The following is a 22,613-nucleotide window of genomic DNA, read 5'->3' as shown; positions in this document are numbered from 1 at the left end:
GAGAAATCTTTTTGATCAGGATATGTCATTCAAAGCGCATATTAAACAAATATGTAGGACTGCTTTTTTGCATTTACGCAATATCTCTAAAATCAGAAAGGTCTTGTCTCAGAGTGATGCTGAAAAACTAATTCATGCATTTATTTCCTCTAGGCTGGACTATTGTAATTCATTATTATCAGGTTGTCCTAAAAGTTCCCTAAAAAGCTTTCAGTTAATTCAAAATGCTGCAGCTAGAGTACTGACGGGGACTAGAAGGAGAGAGCATATCTCACCCGTATTGGCCTCTCTTCATTGGCTTCCTGTTAATTCTAGAATAGAATTTAAAATTCTTCTTCTTACTTATAAGGTTTTGAATAATCAGGTCCCATCTTATCTTAGGGACCTCGTAGTACCATATCACCCCAATAGAGCGCTTCGCTCTCAGACTGCAGGCTTACTTGTAGTTCCTAGGGTTTGTAAGAGTAGAATGGGAGGCGGAGCCTTCAGCTTTCAGGCTCCTCTCCTGTGGAACCAGCTCCCAATTCAGATCAGGGAGACAGACACCCTCTCTACTTTTAAGATTAGGCTTAAAACTTTCCTTTTTGCTAAAGCTTATAGTTAGGGCTGGATCAGGTGACCCTGAACCATCCCTTAGTTATGCTGCTATAGACTTAGACTGCTGGGGGGTTCCCATGATGCACTGTTTCTTTCTCTTTTTGCTCTGTATGCACCACTCTGCATTTAATCATTAGTGATTGATCTCTGCTCCCCTCCACAGCATGTCTTTTTCCTGGTTCTCTCCCTCAGCCCCAACCAGTCCCAGCAGAAGACTGCCCCTCCCTGAGCCTGGTTCTGCTGGAGGTTTCTTCTTGTTAAAAGGGAGTATTTCCTTCCCACTGTAGCCAAGTGCTTGCTCACAGGGGGTCGTTTTGACCGTTGGGGTTTTACATAATTATTGTATGGCCTTGCCTTACAATATAAAGCGCCTTGGGGCAACTGTTTGTTGTGATTTGGCGCTATATAAAAAAATTGATTGATTGATTGATCAGGATCACAGTCAGCCCATCAGAAACAAAATGTGTGTGATCAGGACCAAAGGTCAGTAGCCAGGATTAAAGTTCAGGATCAAAGGGGAGGATCAATCTGGATTAAAGATCACTGATCAGGATCACAGATCAGCCCATCAGAAACAAAATGTGTGTGATCAGGACCAAAGGTCAGTAACCAGGATTAAAGTTCAGGATCAAAGGGGAGGATCAATCTGGATTAAAGATCACTGATCAGGATCACAGTCAGCCCATCAGAAACAAAATGTGTGTGATCAGGACCAAAGGTCAGTAACCAGGATTAAAGTTCAGGATCAAAGTGGAGGATCAATCTGGATTAAAGATCACTGATCAGGATCACAGTCAGCCCATCAGAAACAAAATGTGTGTGATCAGGACCAAAGGTCAGTAATAAGGATTCAATTTCAGGATCAAAGCTCTGTGATGTTGGAGGTTTTCCCGCCTCCTGGATGTTTAATGTGAACTCAGAAGACTCAAAAACTGACAGAAAACAGACTTCAATTTTAGACGTCATATTGAAAGAAGCCTTCACTGAACAGAGAGCTGCTACAACAGCTTGCGAGCTACCCTCACCCAGCGCTCTACCTAGTACGTCCTCCGCCTGCCCTGGACTCCGCACCCAGATGGGCGGGCCGGTGCCCTCAGTGTGGATCAGTAATGTTATGTGATTGGTTGAAAAATGTTGCATTTGACATTTCCATGCGGTGACTGCTTGCTTTGTATGTACACAGTCTGTGTCAAAGTAAAACTGTGTTTTGTCTGTGTAGCGTGGTAAGAACAGTACGCATCATGGCATCCCAGAAGAGATATGAAGTTATCAAACAGACCGAGAACATGGCCATGAGACATACTGTCCAACACTGATCAGGATCAAAGATCAGTAAAAAGTAAGTCCCCTTGCTGTTTGATCTTGAGGACGGAGTGCAGACGACGAAGCTAAACTCTTGTCAGAGCCTTGATGTGTGTGCAGTAAAGAGTCACACACTCAATAGAGTAGAGCAGACAAGGGACGACTGCAAGTCGACCTTCACCTTAGTTTCCATGCGCCAGAGTCTTCTTTGGAGCCTTCGATGCAGACAGAACCCTTCTTTCCAGTTGGTGTTGGTATCAGTACTGCCCAGGCAGGTAAAAGACTCGGCTGTCTTCAGTGGACTATCGAGGACTGTAATCCTCTCTGGTAACTCAGTGGACCTTGGAGGAGGTTGATAGAGTACCTCAGTTTTGGAGATGCTGATTTTCAATCCAAACTTATCAGCTGCAGAAGAGATCCACAATCTGCTGCATATCAGCCTGATTACTGGCTACAAGAGTCGAGTCATCAGCATAAAGCAGTTCCCTGACACATACAGCTCTTGTGTTTTAGTGTGGGCACGAAGCCGGGCAAGGTTGAAAATCTGTTGAGCCCTTCATTCATAATATCCAGCACAGCTGTGAGGTAAAGGGAGAAGAGAGTTGGTGCCAATACACATCCCTGCTTCACGCCACGGTTAACCAAGAAGGCATCACTGGGTTCACCGCCGCCTGAGACTCCTTCATTCCATCGTGGAACTGTTTGATGATATTAACAAGCTTGTCAGGTCATCCACAGACTTCAAGGAGCTTCCACAGAGTCGTGCGACTCATGGTGTCGAAAACCTTTGTGAGGTCAACAAAGACTACATATAAGAGCTGATGTTTCTCTGCCACCTTCTCTTGGAGCTGCCGCAGGGTGACTATCAGAGGTGGAACGACCAGTCCGGATCAATCAATCAATCAATCAATTTTTTTATACATCCACAATTCTTCCACAATCTCATCCACAATGAGATTCAGGAAGAACTTCTTCTGCAATGACTTTCAATCTATTCAGCACAATCTTGGAAAGAACTTTGCCAGCTGTGGCCACCAGTGATATACCCCGGTGGTTACACTGCATCCTCCAGGGATCTCCAGTGCTGCTCTCCATCCTCATCTCCAGCTGGCTGAACATTCTCCAGTGCAGCTTCTATCACTCTTGTTTTGGGATCAGTCAGTTTCTTAGGTTTGACCCTCACAGGAGCTCTTCATTTTGAGTTGAGCTTAACTAACAAAAGCACAACAAAGTTGTATTTTAACTTCTTTTTTTAAAACGACCCATCACAGGAGTCACAGAGTGTGAAACTACAAACAGCCTGATATCTGTTGCACTGCATGACTCTTTTAATGATCTTACTGGTGGACGACTTTCATTTTTAAAATCTGAAAGTTCAAACCGGATGAAAAATGTCCTGACTCAAAGGTTTAACTAATATCTTGCTGTGCAGGTTGACCTTTGACACCACATTTCTGTGAAAATCAACTTGTGTTTTTATGCGTCCATGAGCTCATAGCCAGTGATATCTGGGGCAGAAAGATGATCTACAGGCTTTAACTCACGTCTGCAGTGGGGGGTTCCTTCAGGAGATGACACCGCCCCCCCCACCCCCCAAATCAGTAATACAAATCACCCAAGTTCACCCTTATGATGAATATAAATGAAATTGGTCAACTGGTTCTTGAGACATCACACTAAGAAGCCAAAAAGGATGGACACGGTGACTGCTATACACCCCCCCCACCGCTGCCCTGAGACATTTATCACTCTTCAAAGTCCACAGCATCTGATGGAGGCTGACAAAAAAACAAAAAGGTTCTACAGAAAGTGACAAGACCTTCAGAAGAAGAGAAAAAGAAAGAAGTCAGAGGAACGTCAAAGGTTGTCACCTCCTGCCAGCAGACACCCAGCTGGCGTGCCGATTTATAGGACAGCCGTAAACCTCGCCACAAATCCTTCTTAGGCCTTTTGTCTCGCTTCACTCAAAAGGCACCAAAGAGGTCCTCTTCAAACTGTCTTTAGCATCAGTCTGCTTTCTTAACTCTGAAGAAAAGCTAAACACCAACAGGAGCAAACAAATGCGCCAAGAAAGACGACGGGCGGCGTACAGAACCAGAAACCAGGCGACTCTAGAGTCAGAGTCTGTGGACAGTAGACCGAATCAGGATCCCAGATCTTTTCTTTGAAGAAGAAGAAGACCAAAGACTCATCAGCAACAAGGCCAAATCCAGGTTCTGTCCGTGTCCTTGTTAAAGGTCATTCAGTCTTCTGTGAAGCAGAAACGTACACTGAGATGTCAGGGCAACACATTCCGTCTTCAAGACGACGTCTTTTCCAGGGACGTCCATAAGCTTTGCAACAAGACAAAACAAAACCACATTCTGCACACGTTGCAAAGACATGTCTCCAGAAGAAGAGAGGACAGATGCTGGACTGCAGTCCTGACCCGTCCCTGATACAGAATGTGTGGAGAATTTTGCACCAACGACCCCGTGCTGTTGGACATGTTAAGACGTGTTTGCAGGACAAAGTAACACTTCAACATCTAAAATCTCTCAAGTGTTGTGAGGAGAAACGGCAACATTACAATGTGGTAAACGCTTTAGTGCCACAACTCCCCTGGAAAGTGTTTCAGGCCTGAAAGGCAGGAATGGACGAACGCCAAATTAAATTGTCCAGAAATAACAGGACGGCAACAAGGACACGACGCAAAAGGCTCCCGCGTCTCTGTGCGGAGCCGTCCACGTGCTAAAACCAGCTTCCTGTGCCGACATGGCAACCTGCTTTCTCTTTGTGTCATCACCTCATCCACATTTCCTCCTCCCGGCCCGGCGCTCGCTGGAACCGCCAACATCAAACGCTAACAGGAGGAATGAGCACAGCCGGCGCGCGGCCACCAGGGCTGCTGGCCTGGGGAGACTCAAACACCTGGTATTCATCTAGACCCCCCCACACACACACCCCGACCCCCTCACAGTCCCGGGTGAGGGCCGAGCACAAAGTTAGTCATAACTCCGGCCCTTAACCAGAGGCCAGACACACAAGAACCCTTCAAAGATCAAGAAGAGCGCTCCCAGCGCGGGATTCAGACCGTGAACCTTTGTTCCAAAAACCATTCAGCCTTTTTCTTTGACAAAAGCCAAAGATTAAAGAGGACCTGGATGCCATTCAGCGCCCCCCGCGCCCCCCTTTCTCCTCAGGTGTTGTAAAACCATAAATCCTTCTCGTCTACTGTTTGGCTTTAAAACAGGCCGTCTTTATGGGGCCCGTTTTAAAGGCCGAGCGACGCGGTCGGAGCTCATGAAAAGAGCCACTGTACCGACCGTGCGTTCTGGTCGGGGGTTTGCCGTGTGCTCCAGTTGACGCGTCAACTCTCAGCGCACAGATTACTTCAAACGAGTTCAGCCACTATTTGAAAACCATCACCCGGAAATACTCCAGAAACAGCCCGTGCTGGGAATGCCGCCTCCCATCAGCTTTATTGGCGCCCGGCCCTTCCTCCGACTGCCCCGCCCACTTTTCTGGAGCGCACCAGACCACCACTACAGACAGGAGATTCTCTGCCTGTTGGTCATTTGGTTTTGTGAAGAGGAAGTACCAACCACCAACTAACCCCCCCCCCCCCCCCCCCCCCCACACACACACACACACACACACACACGTTAAGGATTAACATAGACCCCTCCCCTTCACTGGCACTGACTAACTGGATCTATGAGTGCTGGATGGACTAAAAACATGACTTTTTAACCACTTATGACTAACACTTCTTACTTACATCTGACTTTGTAGACTGGTCCTCCATGTCAGAGTCATTGGGATCCACCAGTTCCTGGAATGGAGGCGGAGCTGACATCTTCCTACGTTCAGACTCCTCCCCTTCTGGTTGGGATTTACTGGTTCGTATCTGCGACCTGTCCAACAGCTTTTTTTCCGAATGTTGAGCACTTAACCCCGCAGACTGTTTCCCTGAAGAATCTGTAAATCCCCGTCTCCGTTTTTTGGTCACATGATCATCACCACCGGGAGCGGACAGACGCTTGTTCTGCGCTGTCCCATGAGAAAGCCCGTCAGTCCTTTGCTCCTTAGACAAGGACTTGGGTTCCTTGAAGCCCGTCTTAAGTGGCAGGTTCTCTTTGGGTTTCCTGGAGGGTTCTTTGGAGGCTTTGCTGGGTTCCCAACCACAGTCTCTGAAGGCACTTTTGGACTCTTTGCTGTCTTTTGCAGTCTTGTCTTTGTGGTCCTTAGAAGGTTTGTGGAGTTTGGAGAAGCTGCTGCTGTTTGTGCTGGTGGTTGTGGTGGTGGTGGTGGTAAGGAGGGCGGTACTACTTACTTTGGTGCCATCCTGGAGAAGAAACCCAAAACAAATTTAGAGGAACACATCATCAAAGTGCCACCAAAGTACCAACATGTGGTTAACTGGTAAAAATGACATACAATGACTTTGTTTTCAAAGAGATTTTATTTAGTACTCAGCAGGAAGACCATCTCGTCTTCCTGAAGGTCAAGTTGTGTTGACTTTGCACATCTGACCACATTTAAAACCCCAAAAACTAAAACGAAACAGTGGAGTGAAAGAGGAAACATACTGACTGTTGTGAGGAGGGCTATTCGTCCCCAGGTCTCACCTCCAGGACCCTCTGTCAATATTTCATCCATGCAGTAAAGCCATTAAAGCAGTCTAGACGACAGGGTGTCCAGCCACCTCTAAAACCTTTTTATTTGGTTTGTTTGTGACCCTGAGACCCAAGGACGTAAAGCCGCCGGCACCTTTCTGAAGGCCAGCTGCAGTAAAGCCATTTTCCTGTCAAGGCGGAGCTACATCAAACCGTGCTGGGGGAGCAGGCGGCTCCTAGACCGCCATCATCGCTAACGGGCTAAATAAAATACCCAACCACTAAATCCAAAACCACAGGAGTCCAACGTGGTTTACCACAGATAACACGTTCGACATGTGCAACAGCATCGCAACAAGGTCCACTCCGACTAAACTGAAGACATTAGAGGTTGATGTCCAAAAGTATCAGAACAAGAACATCCACTCCGACTAAACTGAAGACATTAGAGGTCCAAAAGTATCAGAACAAGAACATCCACTCTGGTTAAACTGAAGACATTAGAGTTTGATGTCCAAAAGTATCAGAACAAGAACATCCACTCTGGTTAAACTGAAGACATTAGAGTTTGATGTCCAAAAGTATCAGAACAAGAACATCCACTCTGGTTAAACTGAAGACATTAGAGTTTGATGTCCAAAAGTATCAGAACAAGAACATCCACTCTGGTTAAACTGAAGACATTAGAGTTTGATGTCCAAAAGTATCAGAACAAGAACATCCACTCTGGTTAAACTGAAGACATTAGAGGTTGATGTCCAAAAGTATCAGAACAAGAACATCCACTCTGGTTAAACTGAAGACATTAGAGTTTGATGTCCAAAAGTATCAGAACAAGAACATCCACTCTGGCTAAACTGAAGACATTAGAGGTTGATGTCCAAAAGTATCAGAACAAGAACATCAACTCTGTTTAAACTGAAGACATTAGAGTTTGATGTCCAAAGGTATCAGAACAAGAACATCCACTCTGGCTAAACTGAAGACATTAGAGGTTGATGTCCAAAAGTATCAGAACAAGAACATCCACTCTGTTTAAACTGAAGACATTAGAGTTTGAGGTCCAAATGTATCAGAACAAGAACATCCACTCTGGCTAAACTGAAGACATTAGAGTTTGGTGTCCAAAAATATCAGAACAAGAACATCCACTCTGTTTAAACTGAAGGCAGAGTTTGAGGTCCAAAAGTATCAGAACAAGAACATCCACTCTGTTTAAACTGAAGACAGAGTTTGATGTCCAAAAGTATCAGAACAAGAACATCCACTCTGTTTAAACTGAAGACAGAGTTTGAGGTCCAAAAGTATCAGAACAAGAACATCCACTCTGTTTAAACTGAAGGCAGAGTTTGAGGTCCAAAAGTATCAGAACAAGAACATCCACTCTGTTTAAACTGAAGACAGAGTTTGGTGTCCAAAAATATCAGAACAAGAACATCCACTCTGGTTAAACTGAAGGCAGAGTTTGAGGTCCAAAAGTATCAGAACAAGAACATCCACTCTGTTTAAACTGAAGACAGAGTTTGATGTCCAAAAGTATCAGAACAAGAACATCCACTCTGTTTAAACTGAAGACAGAGTTTGATGTCCAAAAGTATCAGAACAAGAACATCCACTCTGTTTAAACTGAAGACATTAGAGTTTGAGGTCCAAAAGTATCAGAACAAGAACATCCACTCTGTTTAAACTGAAGACATTAGAGTTTGAGGTCCAAAAGTATCAGAACAAGAACATCCACTCTGGCTAAAGTGAAGACATCAGAGTTTGACGTCCAAAAGTATCAGAACAAGAACATCCACTCTGTTTAAACTGAAGACAGAGTTTGATGTCCAAAAGTATCAGAACAAGAACATCCACTCTGTTTAAACTGAAGACATTAGAGTTTGAGGTCCAAAAGTATCAGAAAAAGAACATCCACTCAAACTGTAAAGACATTGTGGTTGAGTGACTCTCACAGTTTGATATGGATGCATATTCCTGAAGCGTCCAGCAGGTGGCAGCACAGCATGTGACAGCCTTTTCCTGCAGACTGGGGAAGAACTAGGATTGATCCAGCACATCCAATTTGACCACAAACCCCTGGTTCCATCCTGAATATCTCCTGGTTTAATTTGACAAGTGAGAAGGTGACAGCATTTATTGTTTCTGAGTTGTTGTCGACAAGTCACGTCTGGAAGCGCGCACTGCTGCTGCACCCAGGAAGACACCCGGTCCAACCCCACATCTCAAAAATAACCATCTATCTGCTGCAGCCAGGTCAAATGGGACCATGTCCTCGGCCTTCTCCAGTCAGTGGAGTCCTCAACACTCACACACCTACACTCAGAAATCACAGCATTGTCCCCAAAATCAAGGACGGTAAACTTTCAAGGCCAACAAAAGCACCCAAGTCAGTGGTTTCCACAACCTGATCAAACACCCAGTCCATGCAAGCACTGAACAGTGTAGGACCCAGAACACATGCCTGAGGAACACCAGTTTTCACAGAGAAAAACCCAGACTCTCTGCTTCCACTCCTCACAGGCCGGCTGTAATGTCCAGTAAGTTTTTGAGGAACCCACAAATTATCAGGATGTCCCACAGCGCAGTCAGATCAACATCAAACAAATCAGTGTCGACACACAGAAGGAAAATCTGTCGTGTTAAAGTTAGACCTCTGCTGAAAACAAGAAAAGAAAAAAGTGAGTATCCTGTTTTTATTTTTCTTCCAAGCAAACAAAACACAGTAATGATTTTTTTTTTTAATGGTCATTAAATCCTTGTAATCAATATGACCCGCGGCAACATTAACAAGTGTTACCGTAAAGTTTTCACTGACAAATAACTTTAATCTAAAGTTAGCATTAGTATAACGTTAGCATCTTCTTGGAGCTTTAACTGCGGTTAGCAAACCTGTTAGCACATTCCCGCCACTTCTCGTTCACGAATGTATAGCAGCAGACAAGACACTGCGGCCACTGTGCCACGATGCATGGAGCACCGCGGTCTGCGCACTGTAATACACATCATATCTTGGCCTACGTATGGCATCGTGACGTCCTTGCCAGTGGAACTGACCTTTGACCCGTGGATGCTTTTGGTCTTCTTTGGGTCAGAGAAGTTGGAGGTCAGCGGCGTGGTGGGAAGCGTGGGAAGCTTCAGGTGTTGTCCGAACAGAGAGGTGGAGCCTTCCTGCATCACCATCACCTGCCACAGGAACAAATCACAGGAGTTAATAATATAAAAATAAAAAACGCTTTTCAAAGGTCAGAGGTCACCGGCTGCTGGCTCACCTCAATCACATAAACACCAAAGCTGCAAATGATCATCAGACAGCTTATCATTTATCAAATATAGAACAACAAAAAAAAACAAACAAACAAAATATTCTAAATTTTGCGTCTTTTTCAAAATATAAGAGATGCTGTCCCGATTGGAGATCATTTCTGGTTCAAGGTCAAAAGCAAAGGTCAGACGTAAAACTACAGGGCATCCTCTGACCTTTGGTACCTGGATCAGTTTTGGATCCCTGAAGGATTGGTGTTAAGGAGATATGAGACAGATGGACATACTCCAGCAGCTGTGATGCTTTAGTGCGGGAGCCAATTACAGAAGAGAACAATAACAGGTCACATGGGGTCAAAGCAAACGCTACATCATCGTTTGTAGTTAGCGATTCTACAAATAAAAAAAAAAAAAAACACGATACAAAAGCAAAAATACATCTATTAACATTAAACTGTGACAAGAGACTTTGCTTATGGGAGTCTTGGTGGCTTCCCTCACATCCACACTCAGCCCGATTTAGACACTTTATGGTAATACGTCTTACTCTTTCCATTTCTTCATGACTGAATTATAAGAAAAAAGTTCTCGTGTCCATCGTCAGACTTGAAAAGACGACTGTCTGGAAAAGTGGAGTGGTTGTAGTTTCACTTTCATGTTGTGGAGGTTTCATTTATTTATTAAAAAAAAAAAAACACACACAGCACAAGATGTAAAATCTTACTTTGGAGTCGTCTGAACTTCGTTTGTGAGGATCCCGCTGCTGTTAAAGACACAGAAAGAAGTCGATCATCATCTGCAATATGCACACAACACCGCAAACCCGTAGTGGCTTCCCTCACTCACGACCACGACGCTTCTGAGAAATGCAGACTGCAGACAGATTTCCTGGACAGTACGCCAAGTGTGGAAAAATTCATGCAATCATCCAATAACTGCCATATGAACATTATTTATCTATTCCTTAGATTTTTGTTCAGTGTATTTGAATAGTTTATGAATCACTGATGATTCGTCTTAACGTCATTGAATGGCCACGTATAAGGTGGAACCCCAAACACACCCAGTAATACTGAGTGTAGACATTACATAAAAAAGGATATTGCTGCACAGCCCACTTTACTTATGCAGAAAAGTTAAATGAACTAAACTTAGTCCAGAACTGTAGTAAAACTTCGGCCCAGAGAAATACTGATATTATTATTATTATTTTTAAGTTGTATGAAACATGTCTTCAGAAGTGGACCTTTAATGAAGCATGAATTTTAATTTTATTTTACTTTTAGTGAGAATTTATAAGACAAAGGTCTCGATGCCTCAACGGTTATTTCAGGGGAGCTTTAATGTTTCCTTCTGGTCATCCGCCTTTGCTTTGTGATGTCACACAGACATGACTCCGTACCCCTCCGGCTTTCAGCAGCTTCTTACGGAACTCCTCGGTGGGGTTGTTGAAGGTCAGCTTCTCACAGCGTAGATGGTTGACGGGTGGATGGCCTTCCAGGTGAAGGAACAGGTCGTAATCAAAGCGAACTTTCTTCGGTTCTTCCTGGTTAAATTAGCAGTCAAAGAAATTAAAGGATCAAAGTGCACAAAAAACTTATTCTTGATTTATTTACAGACAGCATCAACAACAGGATTATAACCCACCAGATTACATTCAAATGGCCTTAAACTGAGAAAGAAAAAAAAAAATCAGTTTTACATGAAACTGTGCTTCCAAAAACAGTTTTTCTATCAGTGGATTTGATGGTAAACAGAGAGAAAATACAAAATGAAACGACAACAGTTCGACAAAATCCACACAGCGGTTCAGGAACTCCTGTGTTAATATTAGGGGTGGAACGATACAACAGCTCCAAGACACAATACCTATGACGATCCCCCTATCGCGACGCAATACCTATGACGATCCCCCTATCGCAACGCAATACCTATGATGATCCACCTATCCCGACACAATACCTATGACAATCCACCTATCACAACGCAATACCTATGACGAGCCACCTATCACAACGCAATACCTATCGCGACGCAATACCTATGACGATCCACCTATCGCGACGCAATACCTATGACAATCCACCTATCACAATGCAATACCTATCGCGACACGATACCTATGCCGATCCACCTATCACAATGCAATACCTATCGTGACGCAATACCTATGCCGATCCACCTATCGTGACGCAATACCTATGCCGATCCACCTATCGTGACGCAATACCTATGCCGATCCACCTATCGTGACGCAATACCTATGACGAGCCACCTATCGCGACGCAATACCTATGACGAGCCACCTATCGCGACAAAACCTATGACGAGCCACCTATCGTGACAATACCTATGACGATCCACCTATCGCGACGCAATACCTATGACGAGCCACCTATCGCGACGCAATACCTATGACGAGCCACCTATCGCGACGCAATACCTATGACGAGCCACCTATCGCGACAATACCTATGACGAGCCACCTATCGCGACAATACCTATGACGAGCCACCTATCGCGACAATACCTATGACGAGCCACCTATCGCGACACAATACCTATGACGAGCCACCTATCGCGACGCAATACCTATGACAATCCACCTATCACAACGCAATAGCTATCGCGACACAATACCTATGACAAGCCACCTATCACGATGCAATACCTATCACGACAATACCTGTGACGACCTATGGCGACGCAATACCTATAACGATCCACCTATCACAACACAATACTTATCGCGACAATACCTATGACAATCCGCCTATCACAACACAATACCTGTGACAATCCACCTATCACGACGCAATACCTATGACAATACACCTATCGCGACAATACCTGTGACGATACACCTATCACGATGCAATACCTATGACGATCCACCTATCGCGACAATACCTATGACGATCCACCTATCACGACACAATACCTACTGCGACAATATCTATGACGAGCCACCTATCACGATGCAATACCTATTGCGACAATACCTGTGACAATCCACCTATCGCAACACAATACCTATGACAAGCCACCTATCACGACGCAATACCTATGACAATCCACCTATCACAACGCAATACCTATTGTGACACAATACCTATGAAGATCCACCTATCATGACGCAATACCTATGACAATCCACCTATCACGACACAATACCTATTGTGATAATACCTATGACAAGCCACCTATCACGATGCAATACCTATCACGACACAATACCTGTGACGACCTATGGCGACGCAATACCTATAATGATCCACCTATCACAACGCAATACTTATCGCGACAATACCTATGATAATCTGCCTATCACAACACAATACCTATCGTGACAATACCTGTGACAATCCCCCTATCACGACGCAATACCATGACAATCCACCTATCACGACAATACCTGTGATGATCCACCTATCACGACGCAATACCTATGACGATCCACCTATCGCGACAATACCTATGACGATCCACCTATCGCGACGCAATAGCTATGACGATCCACCTATCGCGACGCAATACCTATGACCATCCACCTATCACGACGCAATGCCTATGACGATCCACCTATCGCGACGCAATGCCTATGACGATCCACCTATCGCAACGCAATACCTATGACGATCCACCTATCGCGACGCAATACCTATGACGAGCCACCTATCGCGACAATACCTATGACAAGCCACCTATCGCGACGCAATACCTATGACGAGCCACCTATCACAACGCAATACCTATCGCGACAATACCTATCACGACACAATACCTATTGCGATAATACCTATGACAAGCCACCTATCACGATGCAATACCTATCACGACAATACCTGTGATGACCTATGGCGACGCAATACCTATAACGATCCACCTATCACAACACAATACTTATCGCGACAATACCTATGACAATCCGCCTATCACAACACAATACCTATAGTGACACAATACCTGTGACAATCCACCTATCACGACGCAATACCTATGACAATACACCTATCGCGACAATACCTGTGACGATACACCTATCACGACGCAATACCTATGACGATACACCTATCACGACGCAATACCTATGACGATCCACCTATCACGACACAATACCTACTGCGACAATACCTATGATGAGCCACCTATCACGTTGCAATACCTATCCCGACAATACCTGTGACAATCCACCTATCGCAACACAATACCTATGACAAGCCACCTATCACGACACAATACCTATGACAATCCACCTATCACAACGCAATACCTATTGTGACACAATACCTATGAAGATCCACCTATCATGACGCAATACCTATGACAATCCACCTATCACGACACAATACCTATTGTGATAATGCCTATCATGACACAATACCTATTGCGATAATACCTATGACAAGCCACCTATCACGATGCAATACCTATCACGACACAATACCTGTGACAACCTATGGTGACGCAATACCTATAACGATCCACCTATCACAACGCAATACTTATCGCGACAATACCTATGACAATCTGCCTATCACAACACAATACCATGACAATCCACCTATCGCGACAATACCTGTGATGATCCACTTATCACGACGCAATACCTATGATGATCCACCTATCGCGACAATACCTATGACGATCCACCTATCGCGACACAATACCTATTGCGACAATACCTATGACGAGCCACCTATCATGATGCAATACCTATCGCGACAATACCTGTGACAATCCACCTATCGCAACACAATACCTATGACGATCCACCTATCGCGACGCAATACCTATGACAATCTACCTAGCGCGACGCAATACATATCGCGACAATACCTATGACAAGCCACCTATCACAACGCAATACCTATCACAACACAATACCTATGGCGATGCACCTATCACGACACAATACCTATCGCGACAATACCTATGACAAGCCACCTATCACAATGCAATACCTATCGCAACACAATACCTATGACAATCCACCTATCACGACAATACCTATGACAAGCCACCTATCAACGCAATACCTATCGCAACACAATACCTATGGCGATGCACCTATCACGACACAATACCTATCGTGATAATACCTATGACGAGCCACCTATCACGATGCAATACCTATCACTACACACAATACCTGTGACGATCCACCTATTGTGACACAATACCTATCACAACACAATACCACAATACCATACACATACTGCAGGATTGCACTGAGTGTTTCTTTCTCTTTTTGCTCTGTATGCACCACTCTGCATTTAATCATTAGTGATTGATCTCTGCTCCCCTCCACAGCATGTCTTTTTCCTGGTTCTCTCCCTCAGCCCCAACCAGTCCCAGCAGAAGACTGCCCCTCCCTGAGCCTGGTTCTGCTGGAGGTTTCTTCCTGTTAAAAGGGAGTTTTTCCTTCCCACTGTAGCCAAGTGCTTGCTCACAGGGGCTCGTTTTGACCATTGGGGTTTTTCCGTAATTATTGTATGGCCTTGCCTTACAATATAAAGCGCCTTGGGGCAACTGTTTGTTGTGATTTGGCGCTATATAAATAATATTGATTTGATTTGATATATCATGGTTTGATACATAATGACATCACTCTTAACACTAATTATGTAGAAACTAATCTGTTCAATTTAAAGAAACAAATTATTCCGAAACATAAATTGTATTCCCCGTTTGTTATCAGGTTCTTATTTGTATATTGTATATATGGTTTATGATTCTTCTGCAAGAGGTCATCACTTCACCCAAGCAGCAGTCAAGTGACACTAATAATTAGAAGAATAAAAAGTGATTTGATACAAGCCCCCACAGTATGATTATCACAATACCAGATGTATCACTTCACCTCTAGTTAATATCTGCAGATCTGTAAAAAAAAAAAAAAAAAAAAAGGTTTGAAGGAAATAAACAAAATAAGAATCCACAGATTTATGTACCTTGTTTTTGAAGTAAACCTCAATGGGCAAAATGAATCCTGCGTATCCAGACTCCTCCACTTTGTACGGTGGATCCTTGATCACTGGAAATAAAGAAAAAGAAAAGAAAAAAAAAATCACAACACACTTTACTTACAACAAGAAAAATTAAGAAGAAGAAGAAAAAGATTCGCCCAGGAACAGAGACAGGTAGTGTGACTGGGAATCGAACCCAGGTCTAAATACTGCTAACCCACTGAGCTTCTTCCTCTGCATTACAATTCAGGATGGGAATCAAGATCTGGGTCTGCTGGAGAATCTGTTCCATAGTGGAATCACACACACGTCAGATATCATCAATTCCTCTGATCAATGCGGCCTTGTTTTTTCGCACTGCTCCGTGTTGTGACCTCACATGTCAATGTTCACATTTAACGTTGTAACTCTGCGTTTAGCAACCCGGGACATGCTGAAAACTGCTGTCGGCCATCGTTTTTCCTCACGCAAAAACCTGATCAGGAATCAGACTGATGGGCAGAATCAATGAGGATATTGATGGATGAATCTCATTGGTTCCCGCCTCTAATTCAAACAAGGCCATCGTTTAATTATAGTTCAAACAGGAACAGCCTTTATGAAGGTCGGTGCAAACCTCAGCCAGGAACCAAGAACGGCCAAGTCGTCACAGAAACAAGTTTTCTGTCACAGTTTTTTGGCTCCAAAACGTGTCTGCAGCACCACGGCGCCTTTAATGATGATCTCTGGAGGTCTCGTTAAGGCCGAGCGCCATGACTAACGTCTGTCCTGACGTCCTGATACAAAGCGTTAGCCTGAGCCAAAGGTGCGAGCTTAACGAGGCCAAAGCTCCGCCCAGAAAGGCTGTTAAGAACAAACAATACTCAGGTGATCTTCCCTGGAGACGCGTGTTTGTTAGCTTCGTTCCCAGGGGACGGCACATGAACTCCGCCAATTAAGTCCTCAACAACTTTACTGAAAGATCAGCGAGAAGCAAAAGCTTTAGATGTTCCTCAGCAGATAATTTCAACCCAGCTTGACTGCTTAGAGGTGCAATTTATTTTAATATTATTTGCGCTCGACGAATGAGCTCACCGGTCTCGAAGCCAACCTTCAGACACCCTGGAGCTCCTGATCCAAGAGTTTAACACAGATTTTTGCATGAAGGTCCAAATCTTTCAGGTCCTGGTGCTTCCTGTCTTACTGTGCGGTCGTGAGACGTGGACAGTAAGCACTGATCCAACGTGAGGATCATGTTGTACAAAATGAAGGGAACCATCTTTCTAAAACGGAACCTCAGCAAAGTCATTTTAAAATTTGGGGTATAAAATGAGTTTTAATTTTAACTGCAATATGCCAAGATTTCAGTCATTAAGTGATGTACTGGTGACTGGAAGACAAAACCATATTGTTAAAGTTTAATGTGCAAAACTTGGCTGTATGGGGAATTCAGGGTACATTTATTGCATATTATCAACCAGACCGCCTTCTTCATAATATTCCACTCATGTATTTAAATACAGACACTTTCACCTCATTTCAATGCAAATGCAGTTGTCATAATCTCACTCACACAATGACCAGAACAAAAACTTCAAGACACAACCGTGTTGCTGCGACAATCACGACATATACACGCTTAAACGCACACGTTTGTGCTCAGCTGTCAAATACTGCAACAACCAACCATTCAGACTGCGCATCTGATGCAACGCTCATTTTTTTAGCCGAGGCCAAAATATGACCATCGGGTTTTGCAAAGACTTTGCGTCCATCCGTCCACCCGTCCGTCTGTCTGTCTGTCTGTGCTCAGCAAACGTGGCTGATTGTCTGACTTTGAAAGGAAAAGATGGCGCCCGTGTTGGCAGGCCGTGTGCCTCGCTCTCCTACTGGTTTGTTTGCTTTTGCTTGGTCACGTCTATGGAGATGTGTCTGCTCTGCTGGTTTATGATCGCCAAACTCTTTTCAAAATTAAAGCTTCACCTGAGACTTTAATGTCGTCTGATGGTTCATTTTGTTCAGCGAACACTTCCTCCTGTGCTGGTGGACGTTCCTCACCACCTACGCCCACTGCCCGGTGTCTTTCCCCGAAGGGGGCGTGGTCAGAGGCAATACTCCACCGATGTTCGGGACAATGGCACGGACCATCTACACTCTGCTCCCCCAAAGAAATCATATTAGAAGACGGGGAAAACGCGCCCGCTGCACTCGTCAGACTTACGGCTCACGTTTGAGCCTTTTCAGCTGATTCTCGCCTTGCATTTGGACTTTCTGCCCAGCGTTTGACTTGGCGGTGGATCCACTCTATTTTCCCGGAGTCGTCACCCTGCACGTACCGCTGGCTGGACCGTCTGCTCCCGCTTTGCTATCAACTTTAGGCCGCGCCCACACCACGATGTTCACCACAGCAACCTCCACCAGCTGAAACACACTCAGAGCAAAACCTCTGATGATGAGTTTCTGTCTGTCTTTAACTCCACACGCACAGAGATCTTGGACCCTGCCGCTCCTCTTAGGGGCTCTAAACCACGCTCACAGCCATGGTTAAATAAGTCAACATGCACACTCAGACACGCATGTAGATGTGCTGAGAGAAATGGAAAAAAAAAAAATCATCTTATTGTATGTGTGTTTATCAGAAAGCTGTCAAAGCAACCTGTTTCTTGACTTTAGTCAGAAATAACAGCCATAAGCCTCAGGTCCTGTCCAGTGTCTTGGACTCTCTTACTAATCCCAGTGATGTCACCCCTCTTGTGCCAACGTCTACACACATTTTTTAAATCACACAAGTGCCAGGCCTTGGACCAGCTCATTCAGGTGTTGGGTCCTTCACAGACTCTGATTTTTCTCGACTCTGCTGCCCTCGATCAGTTCAAGCCTTTGTCCTTCTCCCAACTTTCTGACGTAGTCAGTCATCTGCGTCCTACAAATTGCTCTTTGGACATCATTCCTCCTCGTCTCCTCTGAGAAGTTTTTGATTCAGTGGGAGCCACTGTTGTGTTGCTGGTTAACACCAGTCTTACCTCTGGCTGTGTGCCTTTAGCTTTTAAACGTGCTGTGGTAAAACCTTTCATTAAAAAGAAAAATGGCGATCCTTCCGTCCTGTCTAATTTTAGGCCTGTATCTCAACTCCCCTTTTTATCTAAGGAGTTGGAGAGAGAGCGGTCTACATCCAGCTGCAGTCGTTTTTAGTCCAGCATGACATTTATGAGAAGTTTCAGTGTGGCTTCAAACCCAGACATAGCACTGAAACTGCTCTACTGAGAGTTTTTAAAGATATGATTTTAGCTGCTGACTCAGGTAGTCCTGCCATCCTGATGCTTTTAGACTTGTCGGCTGCCTTTGACACAGTGGACCACGTGATTCTACTGCTTCGTCTTGAGTAGTGCGTGGACATTACAGGCTCTGATCTCACCTGGTTCAGTTCTTACCTCACAGAGCGGAGCTTTACTGTGCAGCTGGGTCACTTTTCTTCAGATGTGGCCCCACTGACCTGTGGAGTCCCCCAAGGCTCCATTCTAGCTCTTATTCTTTTCCTTTGTACATGTTGCCTCTTGGTGGTATTGTTGGAGTGAGGTCGACTCTTGGATGAGTGCTAACCTATTAAATCTTAAGGAATCCAAGAAGGAGGTTATCCTTGTTTGGGGGGTGCACTTCCACAGCCTGCTCTGTTGATGTCCTGGGTCCTCTGGGTTCCAACATTCACACTCCTGTGTGAGGAACCTTGGGGTGATTTTTGACAGCCATTTTAAATTTGATAAGCAGGTCAGTGCTGTTGTTAGAACAAGTTTCTTCCAACTCAGTCTCTGAGCCACGTCCAAGCCATATTTCTCTAGGACTGACCTTGAGAAGGTTATCCATGCCTTCATCATAAGTAGACCAGATTATTGTAACTCTCTGTACGTTGGCTTGGATCAGTCTTCTCTAAACCACCTCCAGCTTGTTCAGAATGCTGCTGCTCATCATCAAGTGTCAAAGCCGACCCACAAAGACAAAGGAAACCCCAAACATCAAGTGTCAAAGCCGACCCACAAAGACAAAGGAAACCCCAAACATCAAGCGTCAAATCCGACCCACAAATACAAAGAAAACCCCAAACATCAAGCGTCAAAGCCGACCCACAAAGACAAAGGAAACCCCAAACATCAAGCGTCAAATCCGACCCACAAATACAAAGAAAACCCCAAACATCAAGCGTCAAATCTGACCCACAAATACAAAGAAAACCCCAAACATCAAGTGTCAAAGCCGACCCACAAAGACAAAGGAAACCCAAACATCAAGCGTCAAATCCGACCCACAAATACAAAGAAAACCCCAAACATCAAGCGTCAAATCTGACCCACAAATACAAAGAAAACCCCAAACATCAAGCGTCAAAGCCGACCCACTGACAAAGGAAACCCCAAACATCAACTGTCAAAGCCAACCCACAAAGACAAAGGAAACCCCAAACATCAACTGTCAAAGCCAACCCACAAAGACAAAGGAAACCCCAAACATCAACTGTCAATCCCTACCCACAAAGACAAAGGAAACCCCAAACATCAACTGTCAAAGCTGACCCACAAAGACAAAGGAAACCCCAAACATCAACTGTCAAAGCCGACCCACAAACACAAAGAAAACCCCAAACATCAAGTGTCAAACCCGACCCACAAAGACAAAGGAAATCCCAAACATCAACTGTCAATCCCTACCCACAAACACAAAAGAAACCCCAAACATCAACTGTCAAAGCCAACCCACAAACCCAAAGGAAACCCCAAACATCAACTGTCAATCCCTACCCACAAACCCAAAGGAAACCCCAAACATCAACTATCAAATCCGACCCACGAAGACAAAGGAAACCCCAAACATCAACTGTCAATCCCTACCCACAAACACAAAAGAAACCCCAAACATCAACTGTCAAAGCCAACCCACAAACCCAAAGGAAACCCCAAACATCAACTGTCAAAGCCAACCCACAAACCCAAAGGAAACCCCAAACATCAACTGTCAATCCCTACCCACAAACACAAAAGAAACCCCAAACATCAACTGTCAATCCCTACCCACAAACCCAAAGGAAACCCCAAACATCAACTATCAAATCCGACCCACGAAGACAAAGGAAACCCCAAACATCAACTGTCAATCCCTACCCACAAACCCAAAGGAAACCCCAAACATCAACTATCAAACCTGATCCACAAAGACAAAGGAAACACAAAAGGTTTACCCACTCAGTCCTAAGCAGAAATGCAAATTATAATCACAGAGGTAAACTGTCAAAGTGTTCCTTTACATAGTTTCCAGTAATATTCATTTCATGGATGTTGGCAGTATTCTCAGTAAGTCCAGCTCTAACTCAGCTGCTGTACATACACCTACTATTTTTTTGTTTGTTTGTTTGTTTTTTAAGAGCGATCCATCCCTTCTGGAAAACAGATGACTGATGGCTATAAAAAGGATGGCCTGGGTAAAGGGAAGGACCCGTCCAAACCCAGTACCTCTCAGTCAGAGATAAGTGTGTAAGTGGGTCAGATCGAGTTACACAGCTGAAACTCTTTATTCACTCGGCGTCTTTACGTAAACCCAAGATGAGCCAGAGAAGGCAAACTCATACTCACACTGGGTACACAGTAAACTCACCAGTGTAAAACTAACACTGACAGTGTTAAATTAACACTGGTGATTTTATTGGGCACATCTGCCCGTTTACTTTTATCATTTGTGTGGATAGACATGAGGTCGTGCAGAAATGTTTTTCACACTTTGAACATATACACGTTACAGTAAACTAAAACTTAGTTCCATGTCCGTGTCCGTACTTAACTCCAACATAAACACTTCACAATTTGGATTCTTTAAACCACATTCTGAGAAAAATCTGAAATAAACTAACTTGGGATACACATGAGCACCAGTTTCAGTTTTGAAATCTCATGCGGTAATTTATGGAAAATAAATAAAAACAAAGAGAAAACTGATAATGTGTGTCAGGTTTTCATAACTAAGCAGAACGACTCATTTTATAGCTTCAAACTGTTATTTTTTTATTTATTTTTTTTTTAAGGCAGGCATGATGCCATGGATCATATTCACTGACTATAAGTACTGGACTGGACATCAGTGTCCTTAACACTTTTACAGAGCAAACTGGGCTCAACAAGAACCATCTTTAAGACTCTTCTAGACCAATATACTGTCGGAGTCCCCAAGCTGGTACAGGGATTCTGGAGACCCCTTTCTTGGGATTCCACATGGTACAGCAGCAAGCACCTGTTTCCAGGCCCATAACTGACTAGACCTGGTTAAGCACAGCCTGCAGAAGCAACATGAAGCCACTCCCTGTGAACTCGGTACCTGTAAAGACAGACAGAAGGGACGGCCGTGATGCCGTTCTCACGTCACTGGACAACATCAACAGTGCAGCTCTTCCTGTGTTCTGGAGTTTGATTTTTGGGATTGACATATTTACCTGTGTGTTGGTCGACAGAAAGGTAGTGATGCTCCTAAAACAATTTTACTTTTGACAAAAAGTCGTTCCAAGGCTAGTTTACTTCACAACTGGACATCTTTACTAAGTTTCTTCAGAGGATCCTCATACTGTCAAACTTTGATGTTTTGGCTAATTATTTCCAACCAGCTGTCAAGAATTTGTTTGTGATGTTTGACAGCTGTTTGAGGTTCGATCAATGGATAAAACTCTGAAAACTTCCAGAAGTGAGCATATTACTCCTGCACGTTCCTCACTCCACTGGCTTCCAGTTCTTGCATCACCCTACTTGTCTGAAATTTTAAGTCTCCTCATGTACAGTACAGATCATCTGGTCAACCGGACTGAGATGTTCGGAGGTCAAAATACAGACTCTGGGGGTGATGGTGTTTTTGGGGGTAGCTGAACCCAGACTGT

At 44.3% G+C, this 22,613-nt stretch overlaps 1 protein-coding gene across 1 annotated transcript in view; it reads right to left on the bottom strand.

The window, feature by feature from the left end:
- Positions 1 to 22,613, bottom strand: part of mllt3 (MLLT3 super elongation complex subunit) — an 87,399-nt gene that overhangs the window by 24,057 nt on the left and 40,729 nt on the right. Inside the window, exons 4-7 of the mRNA XM_034164870.1 lie at positions 11,164 to 11,307; positions 10,486 to 10,524; positions 9,555 to 9,683; positions 5,660 to 6,226 (exon numbers count right to left, since the gene is read on the bottom strand). Coding sequence (XP_034020761.1) covers positions 5,660 to 6,226; positions 9,555 to 9,683; positions 10,486 to 10,524; positions 11,164 to 11,307 — 879 coding nt within the window. The remainder of the gene's footprint in view (positions 1 to 5,659; positions 6,227 to 9,554; positions 9,684 to 10,485; positions 10,525 to 11,163; positions 11,308 to 22,613) is intronic.

Source organism: Thalassophryne amazonica, chromosome 23 (assembly GCF_902500255.1).
Source record: "Thalassophryne amazonica chromosome 23, fThaAma1.1, whole genome shotgun sequence".
NCBI classification, from domain to species: Eukaryota; Metazoa; Chordata; class Actinopteri; order Batrachoidiformes; family Batrachoididae; genus Thalassophryne; species Thalassophryne amazonica.
The sequence above is the reverse complement of the archived record's forward strand: the minus strand, read 5'-3'. Positions and strand labels throughout refer to the sequence as shown.